The sequence below is a fragment of the Microtus pennsylvanicus genome, chromosome 21, assembly GCF_037038515.1.
Source record: "Microtus pennsylvanicus isolate mMicPen1 chromosome 21, mMicPen1.hap1, whole genome shotgun sequence".
NCBI lineage: Eukaryota > Metazoa > Chordata > Mammalia > Rodentia > Cricetidae > Microtus > Microtus pennsylvanicus.
Window position 1 is genome coordinate 23,020,955 of NC_134599.1, and position 17,844 is coordinate 23,038,798.

General features: G+C 37.0%; 1 protein-coding gene across 14 annotated transcripts in view; it reads left to right on the forward strand.

Moving 5' to 3' along the window:
• The window catches only part of Birc6 (baculoviral IAP repeat containing 6), a 189,582-nt gene that overhangs the window by 126,282 nt on the left and 45,456 nt on the right, over positions 1–17,844 (forward strand). For all 14 annotated transcript variants that reach the window (XM_075955200.1, XM_075955201.1, XM_075955189.1 and 11 more), the window contains 9 exons: positions 366–1,146; positions 2,190–2,333; positions 3,581–3,710; positions 5,637–5,768; positions 6,896–7,063; positions 8,016–8,189; positions 10,021–10,217; positions 12,896–13,196; positions 15,130–15,347. In XM_075955200.1, coding sequence (XP_075811315.1) covers positions 366–1,146; positions 2,190–2,333; positions 3,581–3,710; positions 5,637–5,768; positions 6,896–7,063; positions 8,016–8,189; positions 10,021–10,217; positions 12,896–13,196; positions 15,130–15,347 — 2,245 coding nt within the window. The remainder of the gene's footprint in view (positions 1–365; positions 1,147–2,189; positions 2,334–3,580; positions 3,711–5,636; positions 5,769–6,895; positions 7,064–8,015; positions 8,190–10,020; positions 10,218–12,895; positions 13,197–15,129; positions 15,348–17,844) is intronic.

Sequence of the window (17,844 nt, forward strand, 5' to 3'; positions counted from 1 at the left end):
ATTGTTAGTTTGTCATCAAATCAAAAATCTTTGTGTAGGTGTTCTAGAGTGCTTTATGTTATTCTTGCTGGCAAATCTTTCTATCAGCTAAATTTTTCTTTAATGTACATTGTAGAAGGAAAATATAAGAAGAAAGTTTGAGATTGGCAGAGATGGTTGCCCACTGGGAGGCAGGAAGGTAGTTCCAGGATCATTGAGGAAAAAGAGCGAGACCCTTTTTCAAAGAAAAGGAGTGGGAATGGGAGGAGAGTTAGAAATGTTAAGTAAACTATATTTTTGTCATTATATTTAATCCCAGTAGAAGTATTTCCAGCAATGAATGTTTTTCTATAAACAAATTCATATGGTATCTTTTCTTTCTCTAGGCTACTTTTTAATTGGTCCATGTCTCTTCCATGCAACATGGTTTTGAAGAAAGCTGTTGACAGTCTACTTTGCTCCATGTGCCATATCCACCCAAATTACTTTTCCTTGCTCATGGGCTGGATGGGAATTACCCCTCCTCCAGTGCAGTGTCATCATAGACTATCCATGACGGATGATAGCAAGAAGCAAGATCTTACTTCATCATTGACAGATGACTCCAAAAATGCGCAAGCACCTCTTGCACTAACTGAATCTCATTTGGCAACTCTTGCTTCCTCATCTCAGTCTCCAGAAGCAATTAAACAGTTACTAGATTCTGGGTTGCCCTCCCTTCTTGTGAGGAGTCTGGCTAGTTTTTGTTTTAGCCACATTTCCTACTCAGAAAGCATTGCTCAGTCAATAGATAATTCCCAGGACAAACTTAGGCGGCATCATGTTCCGCAACATTGTAATAAGATGCCCATTACAGCAGATCTAGTCGCTCCTATTCTTAGGTTTTTGACTGAAGTTGGCAATAGCCATATTATGAAAGATTGGCTTGGTGGTTCTGAAGTTAATCCACTATGGACAGCACTTTTGTTTTTATTGTGTCACTCTGGGTCCACTGCTGGAGGACATAATTTAGGGGCACAGCAGAGCAGCACAAGAGCAGCTTCTCATTCTTCAGCAGCTACAGCAGGACTGACTACTCAACAACGGACAGCCATTGAGAATGCAACTGTTGCCTTCTTTCTGCAGTGTATTTCATGTCACCCTAATAATCAAAAGCTGATGGCACAGGTATGAGAACAAAGCCCATCTTAGAGTTTATGTGGGACCTTAATAATTATTTAGGAGAAAGTATAACATTTTTGGAAATAGTTAAGTGAGGGCCACGTGATAATAAAACTTGGGATTAAGTACATGCAAATGTCAGAATCCAAGCACAATTGAAGTATCAGTGTCTTTTCCCTCTCCTTGAAATATATGGTCTTCAAAATCTATCACATTTTAGGATGAGGTGTCTCTAAATTCATGACCATTCTAGCTACAATCTGACACTCTTTCAAACTCCCTAGTTAAAGAACTAGCCTAGAAGCCAGGCGGTGGTGGCGTACGCTTTAATCCCAGCACTCGGGAGGCAGAGGCAGGTGGATCTCTGTGAGTTCGAGGCCAGCTGTCTCGAAAAAAAAAAAAAGAACTAGCCTAGAATGTAGTTTTGCTGATGGAACTTGATTGACTGTAGGCATTACCAGACTCCTGTCATCACTGTTGGTTTGCCTCTCATCACACAGACATTAAGAGTAGGTTTCAGGAGAGAGGCTCTGTACATTATAGTTTATTGGAGTTAGTCTGCATGGCCAACAATTTGGAAGCTAGAATTAAGAATATTTGCTGGAGCTTTGTTTTGTTTTGTTGCTGAGTTCTTCAGCTCTATGACTTTTGTGACTTTGGACAAGTTGATATATTTATCAGGGATAATAATACCTGTATCAGTTAATTTTCAACACAGATAATATTGTGTATAAACACTTTAGCATAAAGACTATTCCCATATTTTAAGATTAAAAAAGAATTTATTTTGAGATGATGCATTAACATATTTTTGTTAACCAAACATTAGTGGCACGCTTCTTTAATCCCAGCACTTGGGAGGCAGAAGCAGGCAGATCTCTGTGAATTGGAGGCCTACCTTGTCTACAGAGTGAGTTCCAAGACAGCCAGGACTAGCGAGGCAAAACAAAAAGCCTTTTGTTAGTTCACATTCTTAATTTCTTGTTCATTTTTCAAAATAATAATCTCCAAATCTTCCACTTTACTTCTGAAATTTCTTTTCTCTCCAGGTTCTCTGTGAATTGTTTCAGACAGCTCCTCAAAGGGGTAGCCTCCCAACCTCTGGTAATATTTCAGGGTTTGTGCGAAGACTCTTCTTACAGTTGATGCTGGAGGATGAGAAAGTGACAATGTTTCTTCAGTCGCCATGTCCAGTGAGTCATCTTAATGATTACCTGCATGTCTGTATAACTTGCATACTTTTTAAGAGAACTTGCAGTGAGTTCTGTTCTCATTTTTTTTTTAAATTTTTCTTTTTACTTTATGTGTATGAGTGTCTTGCTCGAATGTATGTGTTTGCCTGATGCCCAAGGAGGTGAGAAGAGGATGTTGGATCCCTGGAACTATAGTTATGTGAGCTGCATGTATGTGCTAGGAATCAAACCCAGGTCCTCTGTCAGAACAAGGGCTCTTATCTGTGGAGCCGTGTCTCCACCCTGTCAGGAGCCACCTTTTTGTCGCAATCCTAGCCACAGCAGGTTCGTATGTTCCAGTGTAGGGGCGTGAGGATTAGAAATGTTACGCAGGAGGAACAGAGGTAAGAAGGAAACACAGAGACACGGGATAATAACAGGAGGGCAATTCAGTGAATGCTGAATTCTCTCCACCCCACCCCGCGTTTATTTTTTATATACTCTTATACCCCAATACAAAAGGGGGAAAGAAGGCAAAAGACTGCTTTAACATGATACAAAGGACAACTAGAACAGTTACTTGCTCCTATACGTGAGACATCAAGCCATTAATTCCTGAGTAAAAGTATTTGATGTTTGGGGCAGTAAGCCCACCCTGGACCAAGTATTCTGAAGGCAGCCACTTGCTATGTCAAACCTCCTGTTTCAAAAGAAAGAGCAGAAGTATGCTTGAATTCTCTGACCTTGGTCAGAGTGGAATGGATCTACTTCTATGGGCCATCTTGATGTCCAAAATACCAAGTGACCACAACTTAGGTCAGGATATCTTGTTTTCTATCCTCCTGTTGTCAACAACTTTGAAAGAATAAAAATAAGCTCAAACTCTGACCTTTAGACAAGGTGGAATAGGCTCACATTTTTGGGCCTTCACATCAGCCACACTTCTCTTTAGTAATGTAGCAGACTGAAACAAGAGCAGTTTATGTCAGTGACAGAATGTAAGTGTCCTAAAGGACAATTTGCCATATCCCTTTTATTAGAATAACAATTATACTGTTTTTTTGAATTGTGCGGTTTTTGGGGGGGACACACAGAATATGTAATACCAATCTAAAAAGTTGATGAGCAATTCCTATAGAAAGCATGACAGAAATACATAAAATATACACATTACTTTGTATGCTCTATTGAACTTTTTTTATGTCTTTGAAATTTTTTTGTAATGGTATGTATCCTAAAACACTCAACTTCTTAATTTTTTTCCCCAGCTGTACAAAGGGAGAATTAATGCAACCAGCCATGTCATCCAACACCCAATGTACGGGGCAGGTCATAAGTTTCGTACTCTTCATTTGCCAGTCTCAACAACATTATCAGATGTTCTTGATAGAGTTTCAGGTAAGTTAAATTTTAGTTTCTCGTTAACCCTGTTTTATGCATTTGATCTAAAAGAATAAGACTTATTTTATTTTATGTTTATGGTTGTTTTCCTTGCATATGTATGTCTGTACCACATACATGCAGTGCCTGAAAGATGAGAAGAGCGTGGCGTGAGTGCATCAGATCTCTGGAACTGGAGTTAGAGACAGTTATAAGATACCATGTGGGTGCTGAGGACTGGGTCCTCTGCAAAAACAGCAGTGAGCCATCTCTTCAATCCCCTATAACTGTATTGTTTCCACCCACTCAGAAACTGTTTCACAGCCGGACGATGGTGGCGCACGCCTTTAATCCCAGCACTCGGGAGGCAGAGGCAGGCAGATCTCTGTGAGTTCGAGACCAGCCTGGTCTACAGAGCTAGTTCCAGGACAGGCTCCAAAGCCACAGAGAAAAACCCTGTCTCGAAAAACCAAAAAAAAAGAAAAGAAAAGAAACTGTTTCACAACCAAAAAAATCTAAATATCTTGATAACTTGAAAACAGAAAACAATACAAATTAAATAAGCAATAATGAGTATTACCTTCAGGCAATATTAGTCTTAGCTATGATGCCACCTATGTCTTCTGATAATGGGACAAGAGCTAGAAGTGCAAACAGTCCTCTGGAAATCATTGTTGTGATTTTCCTACATATAACCATATGAATGACAGTTTTTAAATTAATAAGTATTTTCTGAATCTAGAGGTAAATTCAACAAATTACCAAAAACGAAAATAAAAGTAGTAGGATCACCTAGTTACCTCACTGTAAATGTCAGTGAAGAAAGCAGAGTTACCATTCTCCCCTAAGTGCTTGTTTGCAGTGTTGCAGTGTCTTAAGGAAAAAGCTGCTTTTTTGTTGTTTTCTTCTTGGAGTCAGGGTTTTTCTTTGTAACAGCCTTGACTGTCCTGGAACTCACTCTGTAGACCAGACTGGCCTCAAACTCATAGAGATCTGCCTGTCTCTACCTCCAGAGTGCTAGGATTAAAGATGTGAGCTACTAAGCCCAGCTGGAAATAGCTGCTTTATATGGCACTGTGAATATCAACTTTGAATAATTAGGGTTTGATGCCTCTTAGAAGGCCTAATTATGTTTATTTTCTGTGAACAATAACTGTAGTTTTCTCTAGTGATGTGCTTGTGAGAATGACTCGTTTTGCCTCTAAAGCTGATTATGATTATGTGTATTGGATTTTAAAGTAAGCTGGTAATATGTATGTGTTATGACCTAAAAATATTATGTTCCTATTTGTGTGCTTAAGAGGGAGACCAATATTTTCCAGAGAATTGTTTAAGGAAAAGTTGGGAGGTTTCCATTTATCACATGAAAATCTAAAGTTCACAGTAAAAGACAGCTTGAAAATACTGGGAAGGTTACTTGGGAGCACGAATACTAGAATTGGAACAGTACAGAGATAAGCAGCATCTCTCCACAAGGATGACGTGCAAATTCATAAAGGATTTCATGTTCAAAGAAAAAGAAGAAAATAGTTATTAACTTTTGCAGATAGTAAGTCAAACCATTCACTATTATAAAATAAAGTAAAAGATTTCTCTTCCAAGACAGTTATGGGGGTAAAAAAAGTTTCTGGAGGCTGGAGCAGGAGGATAACTGGAGCTCAGGGTTATCATCAGTGAGGCCCTGTGTCATAGTAAGAAAAAGACTGTTTTCTACTTCACCCTCCATATTGCTAGCCCAGTAGTTTACATAGAATTGTGGTTCTTCCCTGCAGCTACACAAAGAATACAATAGAATTTTAGTGTGCTATAATCTTCTGCATTTTAAACCTTGTTTGTTTTTGTTTTTTAAGTTGGAAATGACATCTTACTATTAAACACTAATACTGTTACTTTCTTCTGGATAATGTAGAAAAGCACTGTATTTTAGACAGTATTTTCTTACAGATACTCCAAGTATCACAGCTAAACTAATTAGTGAACAAAAAGATGATAAAGAGAAGAAGAACCATGAAGAGAAAGAAAAGGTTAAGGCAGAAAATGGATTTCAGGATAACTACAGCGTTGTTGTTGCTTCTGGTATGCTTTCTGTTGTCTTTATTTTCCTTGGAATCCAATGTAATACAGCACTGTGTATTTACAGAAACATAAGATAAAATAAATGTACTCATGGGAAATTGGACTTATGTTTTAATACTATATTTTAAAATCTTATACCAGAAGTCTCTGATTGTCTGTAGAATTACTTAACCATTGATTAAAGGTTGCTTACTATACTCCACCAAGAACCGAACATGTATGACTAGCATAGATACTGAATTTTAATTTGATAGTCTGCCCTTACTACAATATGAATGGTACCTGAGAAAGTCCATTAATGTAAGAACTTTTGTGCAACATTCTTATTTAACTACATGTTAAAACCAAAAAGAATTTACTGGTTTTTATTACATAAAGTTAAACATTAAAAATTTAAATCTTTTTAAAAATAAGTAGTGGATTTCAGAAAAAAAATATTATCAAGGGTAACTTAGTTTCATAGGGGTCTGTCCTTCACAGAATTGAGATGCTTTTAGTTCAAATAAGGCTCTGTTAAAAAATGTGATATGAACAGAAGGGGAGGGATGTGGGGGGGAAGAGTATAAGCTTAGACTGCTCCTTAATTATAATATTGGTTTATTTGCCTTCCCTATCATAAAAATCAACATGTGGACCCCCAAAGTACTATTTTGCTTGAATTGCCATTTGTACCTAATAGTTGATGGCAACTTGCATCATTATTATTTTCTTGATATTTCTATATGAAATGCCAAAATTACAGCATGTCATGCAGGTCAGATAGAATTGAGAGTTAGGGTTCCCTGTCCTGTGGGAAGTCCAAGGAACCCCTACCTCTTAATTGGGGGAGGGGGAGGGAAATGGGAGGCGGTGGCGGGGAAGAGACAGAAATCTTTAATAAATAAATAAATTTTTTTAAAAAAAAAAGAAAGGGTGAGGCAGAATGATTTGAGGACAGAAAAACACAGAAAGACAGAGAAAAATAATAAATTTCCTAAACCTTTAAAAAAAAAAAAGAATTGAGAGTTAGGTCTGGGTTAATGATTTCGTGTAAGGAATGTCTATTTTTATTAAAACATTTTTAGAAATTTATACTATATATCCTAACTACAAAAAATAATAAAACCTAACCAATTATTATGTTTAAGGGTTGAAATCGCAGTCTAAACGTGCTGTGTCTGCTACACCACCTCGCCCACCATCCAGGAGGGGAAGAGCAATTCCTGATAAAATAGGAAGTACTTCCTCAAGTGCAGATACTGCTAACAAAATAATCACTGTCCCAGTGTTTCACTTGTTTCACAGACTCCTTGCAGGTAACGTTTATGACGAGTAAACAGCAGAGCAGAATCTAAGACTTTTAACTGCACAAATTATGTTCTGGGTCTGTTGTTTTGGGTGATTTAAATGAGTTATTGAGGATTTTTCTACATAATTCCTTTTAGGTAAAATAAACCCACAAAGAGTAGCCTTTTCAATGTCTGTTTCAGCGTCACAAAGTTATTCCCCCTTTATCTCCTTACTTTTCCTATAAGCATAGAGTGTGAGATGAAGAAGTAGTATTAGACAGGCTTTACAGGTATAATTGTAGCTGAGAATTCTACCATCGGGCATTGGTAATTAACATTTCCATCTGTTAATGTAATATACATTTTTGTCTGTGCCATACTCTTATTGCCAACTAACACTGAATGATGTTCTTTCTTAACTTCACACCCTAAGTTCATAGCAGAGGTAAAGTGGTGGGTTATTTACTATGTCTCTTAAAAAATTTTGTTGCCGGGCGATGGTGGTGCACGCCTTTAATCCCAGCACTCGGGAGGCAGAGGCAGGCGGATCTCTGTGAGTTTGAGACCAGCCTGATCTACAAGAGCTAGTTCCAGGACAGGCACCAAAGCTACAGAGAAACCCTGTCTCGAAAAACCAAAAAAAAAAAAAATTGTTATAAACTTGTTTGCCCATTTTTAATATATTATCCTTAGTTAGAGATAATAGTTGCAGTTACATGATCTTAAATTATTTGTTATCTAAACCACCTATGAATATATTTGCAGATGTTGGCTTTTAGAATATCTGATCTTTCACTTGTGGTTTGACCTTGGTATTTTATAGATTTTTTTTTCTGGTAATTTTAAACTTTTGAAATTGGTATATTTGTCAAACTTTTGTCCACGATTTAGTAAAATAATTAGTTAATTAAGAAAGTCAAGCCAAGTAAAAATGTTTCCCTCTTAGAATTTTGTTTTAACTTAGTTACATCATTTTTAGGTCAGCCATTGCCAGCTGAAATGACGCTTGCCCAGCTTTTAACTCTTCTCTATGACCGAAAACTTCCTCAAGGTTACCGTTCAATAGACCTTACTGTTAAGTTGGGATCAAAAGTTATTACAGACCCAAGTTTGTCCAAAACAGATTCTTTTAAAAGACTACATCCTGAAAAAGGTATGTACATGATACTTTTTTAAAACTTGCAGTCCAGTGGTGGCAATACGGCTCAGTCAGTAAAGGACTTGCTGTGCAATCATGAAGATCCAAGTTTGATCTCCAGCATTCACATAAAAAAGTTGACTGTGGTGGTTTCTGCTTGTCATCCCACTGCTGGGAGGTAGGGACAAGAATACCCCTAATTTTCACCAGCCAGCCCACCTACTCTAATTGGTCGAGCTCCAGCTTTGAAAGTGAAACCCTTCCTCAAAATGTAATGTCAGCCAGGCAGTGGTAGCACATGCCTTTAATCCCAGGAAAAGCAGGTCAATCTCTGTGAGTTCAAAGCCAACCTGGTCTACAAAACAAAGTGAGTTTCAGGACAGCCAGGGCTACACAGAGAAAATAAAAACCAGGGTGGGGGAAAGGTAAGGTCAGTGACATCTAAGAACAACAACCAAGGCTGACCTCTCCTAATATGCATTTGCATGCCACCCCTCCTTTCCAGCACCTGCATACACATATATAAGATGGTGTCTTCACTGTCATTGAGCTAATGACTCAATTTTAAATTGATCAGTTATTTTCATATATCAGTTTAGTGGTACTTTTTGTTGGTGATTTGATTTATTTGTAAATTATTGAAAACAATTATTTCATTTGGAAAGTTAATTCATCTTAGTTCATCATTTCAGACATGTACATAGGTTTTCTTTCTAACTTTATTTTTGAGAATTACATTGTTGCCATTTTATTATCAAGTTATATCCCCAATTTGTAAATCTACTTTACTGGCCATTTATATTGAACTGCTTTCATTGCTCATAAAGATTTTTCATATGTTTAAAGGGGATCATGTATTTTATCCTGTTACCTGTAGAGTCCATTAAATAGTTTTGCATGTGCATGCTTTAAATATGTTACTTCTGTATAGATGAATAGGACAAAGTGCATGCCCTATTTAATGACTGCTGATTTTAATTTTTCATTCCCAAATGCTCTGTAAATAATTCATTTCACAGTGTGAGCATTTGATCACATTTAAATTTTGTATTTTTCTCATGATTACAATTTAGTTCTTTGTTACAAGCTATTTATATTACTTAGTAAACCTTAGTATATTTTCTTTTATCAAATCTTCAGCAGGATTATTTGTAACTTTCTTAACTGTCTCAACATTTTCATTAACTTCTTAATTGAAATCTTTGTAAGAGATTTATTTATTTATTATGTATTCAGTATTTTGCCTGCATGTATGCTTGTACATTAGAAGAGGAAACCAGATCTTATTACAGATGGCTGAGAGCCAACACATGGTTGCTTGAAATTGAACTCAGGACCTCTGGAAGCGGAGCCAGTGCTCTTAACCTCTGAGCCATCTCTCCAGCCCCCACTTTAAAATTATATGTGTTTGAATTTTTTGCCTGTCTATATGTATATGCACTACCTGTGTGCCTAATACCTAGGGAGATCAGAAAAAGGAGTCCATTCCTATGGAACTGCAATTACAGATTGATGTAGGCATGTAAATTAAAAATTGGAGTTATAACTTGATGGATTTTGTTCCCTTTTGTTATTTTTCCTTCAAAAATTACTTATTATCAGAGTGTGTGTGCACATGTGTGTGCCACAACACAAATGTGATGGTCAGAGTTCAACTTTTGGGGACCATGTCTCCTTCCACTGTGAATTCCTGTCATTTAACTCAGGCTTACACAGCAAATACTGCTTCTACCCACTGAGCATCTCGTCATTCCTGTTCTTTCTTTTTATGTTTGCATAAATGAAAGCATGTTGTATATGTACACAGGTTCTTTCTGACACACTTAAGTTTTTGTGTAATGTGTAGATCATGGAGAGTTAATTGGTAGCTGTCCAGAAGATGAGGCTCTTACTCCGAGTGATGAGTGTATGGATGGAGTACTAGATGAATCTTTGCTGGAAACGTGTCCCATTCAGTCACCATTGCAAGTTTTTGCAGGAATGGGTGGATTGGCTCTTATTGCAGAAAGATTGCCCATGCTCTATCCAGAAGTAATTCAGCAGGTAAGCTAAGCTTCCTACCATGGTGCATTGTGTATGCATAGTGGTTGCATTATCTTTAAGTTAAGTTACCTCAACCTTGAAATGTTCTGGCCTTATAATTTTTGAGCACTAGATAAGTCACAGAGGGCTTATATAGGATGTTTAAAGATCAGCTGGGAATAAAGACCCTCCTTAAAGTATACCCTTTATGTTAATGTTACAGTCATCACACTCTTGTTTTTATATGTGGCTTAGATGTGGTATTGACTGTGTTTATTATAATAAACAACATAGTAAAATAATAGCATACTACTCATTTATGCCTTATTTAACTTCTACTTTTGTCTTAGGTGCCATTTCCCTAATGGTTTTAAATCATTAATTCAGCCCATGTCAGTGTTCATTCTTGCTCCTGTCATCTATGTATTTCTGTTTCTCATGTTCTTGTTATATTAATGGACAATTTTGTCAGTTGTCTCTATAATGTTCTCTATGGACAAAGGGGAAAATCTGGTGGGTATCTTGGCATACACCTGTAATTTCAGCACTTGGAATGCTTGGGCAGAATTACCAGTTTGAGGTCATTTTTGGCTTCAGATAGCAAGACCTTTTCTCAAGAAAAAAACAAAACCCACTACATTTTCATTATACAAGGTTTGAAATGATGGTCTAGGGTAGTGATTCTCAACCTGCGGGTCATGACCCCACATCAGATATCAAGTATATTAAATACTTACATTATGAATCATAATAATAGCAAAATTACAGTTAGAAAGTAGCCACACAATAATATTATGGTTGGGAATCACCTTGACATTGAGGATTAAAGGATTGCACCACTGGGAAGGTTGAGAACCACTGGTCTTGGGTTTAGTTCTAAAATGTATATTGCATTGTCTTGTCTTTTCTCTGCGGTCAACTTTATAATAATTCTTTGTTTCTTTTATCGCTATTATGTTTAAAGGACTAAGAATATCTGTTATGTCATTATGGAAACTCATATATACACACCTGTTTGTGAATGGATTTCTTAGGTTTATTTGTAGAGTGTGCCTGTAATCCGACTCCCCCTAACAATATTGGTCTCTGGTATAAGAAATTTTGTCTCCATGAAGCTCAGGGACTGGACCAAGAATGTTCTGAAAGCTTGGAAGTAGGGGAGATTCTCAAAGAGTAATGCACACAGTGTTGAAATTATGCAGGAGACTGCTTGAAGGGAGATCTAGATACCAAATCTGTTTATACTAGGTCATAAGAATAAATGGTAGACTAATGTAACTTATAAAATAAAATTAGAATACACACTGATGATCCTCCATGAGTAGGTGGGAAGAAAGGACTGTTTTCCCAATATTACAGCACCAGATAATATAGAAGAATGACAGAGTTAGGAAGTCATCCTAGCTAACTACTGTAACTGTGGTTTCAAGGAACTCTTTGTTTGTTTTGTTTTTTGAGATTGTAATATATTACATCATTTCCCCTTCCTTTTTCTTCCCCCAAACCCTCCTATATACTTCCCCTTGCTCTGTTCCAAATTCATGACCTTTTTCATTCATTGTTATTACGTGCATGCATATATGTATATATTCTATAAATAATAGTCTTCTCAGTCTATAGAGTGTTGTTTGCTTGTTTTCATTGCTGACCATTTTGTGTTAGATAACCAATTGCTGTGCTCTTCCCCGGGGAGGACTATTTCTCCCTCTCTTAATATTCTTTAGTTGCCTATAGTTTTGTGTGTGTCGGGTTGACTTAATAGGCTTTCTTCCCCTGCTCATTTTTGGCATTTCTGTAGGTGTTGTCTTTAATCAACTCTAATTTGGGCAGTCATATTGGAGACGTGTTGTGGTTGTTACATTTGACATTACTAGGTGACACTATCTCACAAACTCCCTAATACTCTGGCTTTTATAGTCATTCTTCCCACTCTTTCACAGTGTTTCCTGTGCGTTAGGTATGAGTGTGTATTCTAGGTATATCCTTTGTGATTGAGCTCCACAACTCTGCATTTTGATGGATTGCTATTTTTTTGTAATGATCTTCATCTGTTACAAAGAAAAGAGTCTTGGTGAACTTTTTTAAAGGCTAGTACTGGTGCTAGAAAGATGGTTCAGTAGTTAATAGGACTTACTGCTCTTCAGAGGAATTGTTGAGTTCCTGGCATCCATATTAGGTGGCTCACAAATGATTCCATCTTCAAGCGAAATGGCATATTCTTGTAGCCTCTAAGGGCACTGATATGCACAGAATTCATTCACAAAGACAGTTACACATGTAAATATATTCTTATAATGGGTCTGGATCTGGTGGCTTTAATACCAGCACTCTGGAAGTAGAGATAGGTGGATCTCTTGAGTTCCAGGCCAGCCAGAATTACATATAATATTAAACAAACAAATTCACTAACAAAAAAATATTAGAAATGAGTGAATCAGTTTGAAGTGCAAGATTTTAGCATAATTTTGAAGAATCTGTAGCTATTTCACTAAATAGGAAAATGCAGTTCTAATATAGACGTACTTGGTAGATACTGCTGTGCTCATGATTTCATACTCTTCTTGGTATTTGTTTCCTTGTTGTTTCAGAATATATCCTTTAAGTTTTTATGTTCCTATAGTTTAAAGAGGTCATTTGAGTCTTGTGTTTGAACCCAGTATTGAAAAGTGGAAATAACTAAATGCTTCTGTTTTCTTTAGGTGAGTGCTCCAGTGGTGGCATCTACTACTCAGGAAAAACCAAAAGATAGTGATCAGTTTGAATGGGTGACCATAGAACAATCAGGCGAACTAGTTTATGAAGCTCCAGAAACTATTGCAGCTGAGCCTCCACCTGTCAAGTCAGCAGTGCAAGCCACTTCTCCCATACCTGCCCATTCTTTGGCTGCTTTTGGATTATTTCTTCGTCTTCCGGGGTATGCTGAAGTGCTCCTGAAAGAGAGAAAACATGCCCAGTGCCTTCTTCGCTTGGTGTTGGGAGTTACAGATGATGGAGAAGGCAGTAAGTGTTTAGAGTTACTAATTAAATTTTTCAGTACATACACAAATAACTTGGTAAATTTGTTCAGATTATTGTCTGTCCTTACCCATTTATTTATTTTATAATAACATTGTTTACATGGTTTGTTGTTATTGTTCGTTTAGTATTAAACATAATAAAATCCAAAAAAAAAAAACTTTTCATGTTCATTTTGTAAATTGTATCCTGAGTACTCGCAGATGTACTGAGTGACATTGGAGTAATGTGATCAGGAAGTAGGACTGTCTTCTAGTCATTATAGTGGAAAGTATGAGAGCATATTGATTGACTTAGACAAATTAGAGAAGAATTTGAGCTGAGTATTATTGGCGCCTCAGAGATGTGAGTTGAGTCTATTTCTTTACAAAGTTTAAGTGTGAAAAGTTGTATAGCTGTTTTTATTGGTGCTCTGAAATATAAACAAAACTTAGTTTGGGGTGATTGTTTCAGAATGGCAGTGTATATGGAGAGGGAGGAGTTAGCTGATTAAAATCTGCATGAAAGGCACTTTTTAAAAGTTGTAATGATGGCACTTGCTTGCAATCCCAGAACTCAAGAGTTCCGTGGTAGAAGGATCAGTATTTCAAAACTACCCTTGCCTATTTACTGAGTTCAGTACAGCCTGGACCACGTGAGAGTCTGTGTGAAGAAACTATAAACGTGTGTCCTTTAAGAAAAAGTTGTGCTGGGTGGTGATGGAGCACACTTTTACTCAGAAGGCAGAGCAGTCTGATCTCTCTGAGTTTGAGGCCAGTCTTGGCTACCTAGTGAGTTCCAGGACAGGCTCCAAAGCTATACAGAGAAACCCTGTCTCAAAAAACAAAACTAAAAAAAAGAAAGAAAAGCAGTTAGGTAACAAGTTATGGAAAAGCATAGTTTTTATTCTGAATACCAATGATAATTTATTAAGCTTTATTAAGCAGAGCAATGGCATCTGAAAAACACACACCCCCAAGAAAATTAATCTGGTGAAGTGTTGGATTAGTGTTTGCAGCAAGGATAAAGTCTAGTCCTCAGCATTATAGAAACAAGACAAGAAAATGAAAAGCAAAAGGCATAAATTTGTAGCAGTATTTTAAACACAGAAGAGAATTGAGAGAATTGTGTATTATATGATAAAGCTATAATAAACACAAAGCTATAATGATTGTTCACATTTGATATCAATATAATGAAAGATTGGCTGATCACAGTTAAGGTAATATAGGAAAGTAGATTTTAATTTGGGTTACTCTTAATTGTTCTTTCAAAGACTGTTCCACCTCTGATCATAAACAGCAAAGGGGAAACAGACTTTATGCCACTTTAAATGGCACACATTAAGTGCAAAGAATAGTTGTTACAGTATATGATTGTGGCCTTTTCCCCCAGTATTCACACACTGTGCCTATAGTGCTTTATCTCTTGTGTTTACCGCTTCTTTCTGATTAAAGTAGCACAAAACTATTGTACAAAAGAGAGTAGTTTTGTTTGTTTGTTGTTTGTTCATTCAGAACCACTTGAAAGACTTTTTGATGGTTGTAAGAAATTTCTTTGGTACATGCTTTTAATCCCAGCATTGGGGAGAAACAGTTGACTCTTTATGAGTTGGAGACTAGCCTGGGCTACATAGAGGACCCTGTCTCTAAAATAAAGTAGAAATTTCTTTTTTAATGGTTAGATTTTATTTCACATTCTAATTAATAGTATCTGTTGTCATTGAAAGCTGTTACTCTGATGTGTAAATTTACAGAGTTTGTGTGCACTATGTCTTATAGAGATGTTCTTGATACGGTAATAAAGATAATTGTATTCTATCTCACATTCAGCCTGCTTTATAATCAATTAAATAGTGAAACCTTACTTTGTCATTATTATTTTTCACCTACTTATTATTTTCAAGTGTTTTTAATTTTAGTTCTCTTCTCTTTAACAGGCCACATTCTGCAATCTCCATCAGCCAACGTGCTTCCAACCCTTCCTTTCCACGTTCTTCGCAGCTTGTTTAGTGCTACTCCCTTGACAACTGATGACGGTGTGCTTCTGCGGCGGATGGCACTGGAAATTGGAGCATTGCACCTAATTCTTGTCTGTCTGTCAGCTCTGAGTCATCATGCTCCACGAGTTCCAAACTCTAGCCTTAACCAAACTGAGGTAGGTTTCATTCCCATACTTTTAGTTATTTGTTCTCAGCCTTCCTAAAACTGTCACCCTTTAATACAGCTCGTCATGTGTTTTGTTACTATTCCATATCTGTAATCTTGCTACTGTTATTAATTGTAATGTAAATAGTTCCTTTTTCCTGTGATTTTAGGTGACCCCTATGAAAGGGTGTTTGATTCCCACAGAGGTCATGCATGACCTACAGGTTGAGAACTGCTACTTTATGTTAGGAAAAACTAAACTTAATTGATTATAGAGTATGAAGTGTCACTTCAGAACTTGGATTCATTTTATGATTACTATGGGATATTCTGCTAGCCTCAGAAAAATCAGATTAACCCACCAGTTTAAGAAGTGGATAGTAGCCAGGCAGTGGTGTTGCACTCCTTTAATCCAACAGACAGAGATAGGCAGATCTCTTGAGTTCAAGGCCAACCTGGTCCACAGAGCAAGTTCCAGGACAGCCAAGATTCACAGAGAAGCCCTGTCTTAAAAAACCAAAAAAGAAAGAAATAGGTAGTTACTGCTTTCCCACTTATCTGGGTATTTCAATGTTAATTTTTCTTTTATATTATTGAGTTGTAATTTATATACTATTGTAAGCCCCCTCCTTAAAAAACAAGCCACAGACACATACACAAAGGGGTAAATGTCCTTATTTCGAGTTCATTTGGTTGTGTGTATATAAAAATCTGGAATGATTTAGAAAATAGCATATGAGATGAGTGTATAGTTACTGTTTTCAGTGTTGGAGAGGTGCCTTAACCAGTAAAGTCTTTGTGAGCTTGAAGACCTGAGATTGCATCCCCAGCACCCACTTAATAAGCTGAGTGAGTTGATAGTAACCATAATCTTAGTGTTCAAGAAGAGCCTCAGGCTCAGAGAGAGACTGTCTCTAAATGAAATGGAGAGCAACTGAAGAACTTATGTTCACTTCTGACTTCCTTGTGCAGAGTGTTCTTATTTTTGGGTATAGTGTAATGTTCCAGTTCATACACTCAATATGTTATAATCAGAGCACAGTGATTAATTAGTGTGTTTATCATCTTACAGTTAGCAAGAAATGACGTACCTCTTTTTATTCACTCTCCCATTTAAGAATATTTTTGTTTTTAATCAAAAACATTATTAGAAGGCTAACATGGTGGTTAATGCCTATGATTCAGAGCTTAGGAGACGGACGGAGAGGACTGTTTTGTGTTCAGGCCAGCCTGGGCTAGCCTGAGATCCTATCTCTAAAAACAAAACCTAAAACAACCCATAAACAAACTTTTAAAAACAATAACAAACAAAAACTCAACAAAAGAAAGGACCTCATGAAATGACTAGGGGGTAAAGTAACTTGCCTTTTTGATGTTTTATCCCCAGATCCCACATGGTGGGAAGAGAAAACCCATTTCCAAAAAATTAACACCCGACCTCCACAAAGCATGCTGAGACATACATTCCTTGTCCATTCCCCTTCATTGTTGCAGTGCAAACGCAAATCACACAATGAAAAACTATTTTTGGATAGCTCTGTAAAATACTGAAATCTACATTTAAAGAGCTTTAAAAGAACAACATCAGATATCCAATAGGAAAGTGATCAAAGGGCTGGAATGGGCATCTCATTAAAAGCTGTGTAAGTGTCTGATAATTCTAAAAATACAGACATTATCTGTTGTTACTAAAGTAAAACAGGATTAGTACTGTAGTGGAATTCAGCTGAAATGAAGGTAGTACCTGTATGTTGTGATCTAATTTTTTTTCTTTTTGATTTTTTTTGAGACATGATTTCTCTATGTAACCCCAGATGTCCTAGAACTTGCTCTGTAGACCAGACTGGTGTCAAAGTCAGAGATATGCCTGTCTCTGCTCAGTGTAAAGGCATGCGTCACCACCCTAGCTTGTGATCTCATTCGTGTTCTGCATGGTTTGATGGTTTTTACATTATAGTTTGTAGCAGATTTTTTTTTTTTGGCCACCAACCAACTCCCAAATCATAAATTATTTTTAGTTATGAATGCTCGGCCTTCCTTATACTTGTCTCACTAGCTCTTAATAACTTATGTTAACCTGTTTTGCCTCAGGGCTCTTTACCTTTCTTTCATTCTCTGTGTCCTATTCTGTCTAGCTGACTGACAAGCTGCCTGCCTGGCCCCAGGATTCTCCCTCTCTTCTTCCCTCATTCTCTCTCCTCTCTTCTGACAAGCCTAGATTCCTCCTCCTACTATTCTTTCTGCCCGCCAGCCCCTCCTATTCCTCTACTTCCTAGTTATTGGCTGTTCAGCTTTCTATTAGACTAATCAGGTGCCTTAGGCAGGCAAAGCAACACATCCTTACATTGTTAAATAAATGCAGCATAAACAAATGTAACATATCTTTACATAAACAGATGTAGCATGAACATGTGGGGCACCATTCTGTAGACAGAGTCTGTTTGTTCTCAGCCACCCCAACCCGAATAATCACAGAGAAACTATATTAATTACAATATTGTTTGACC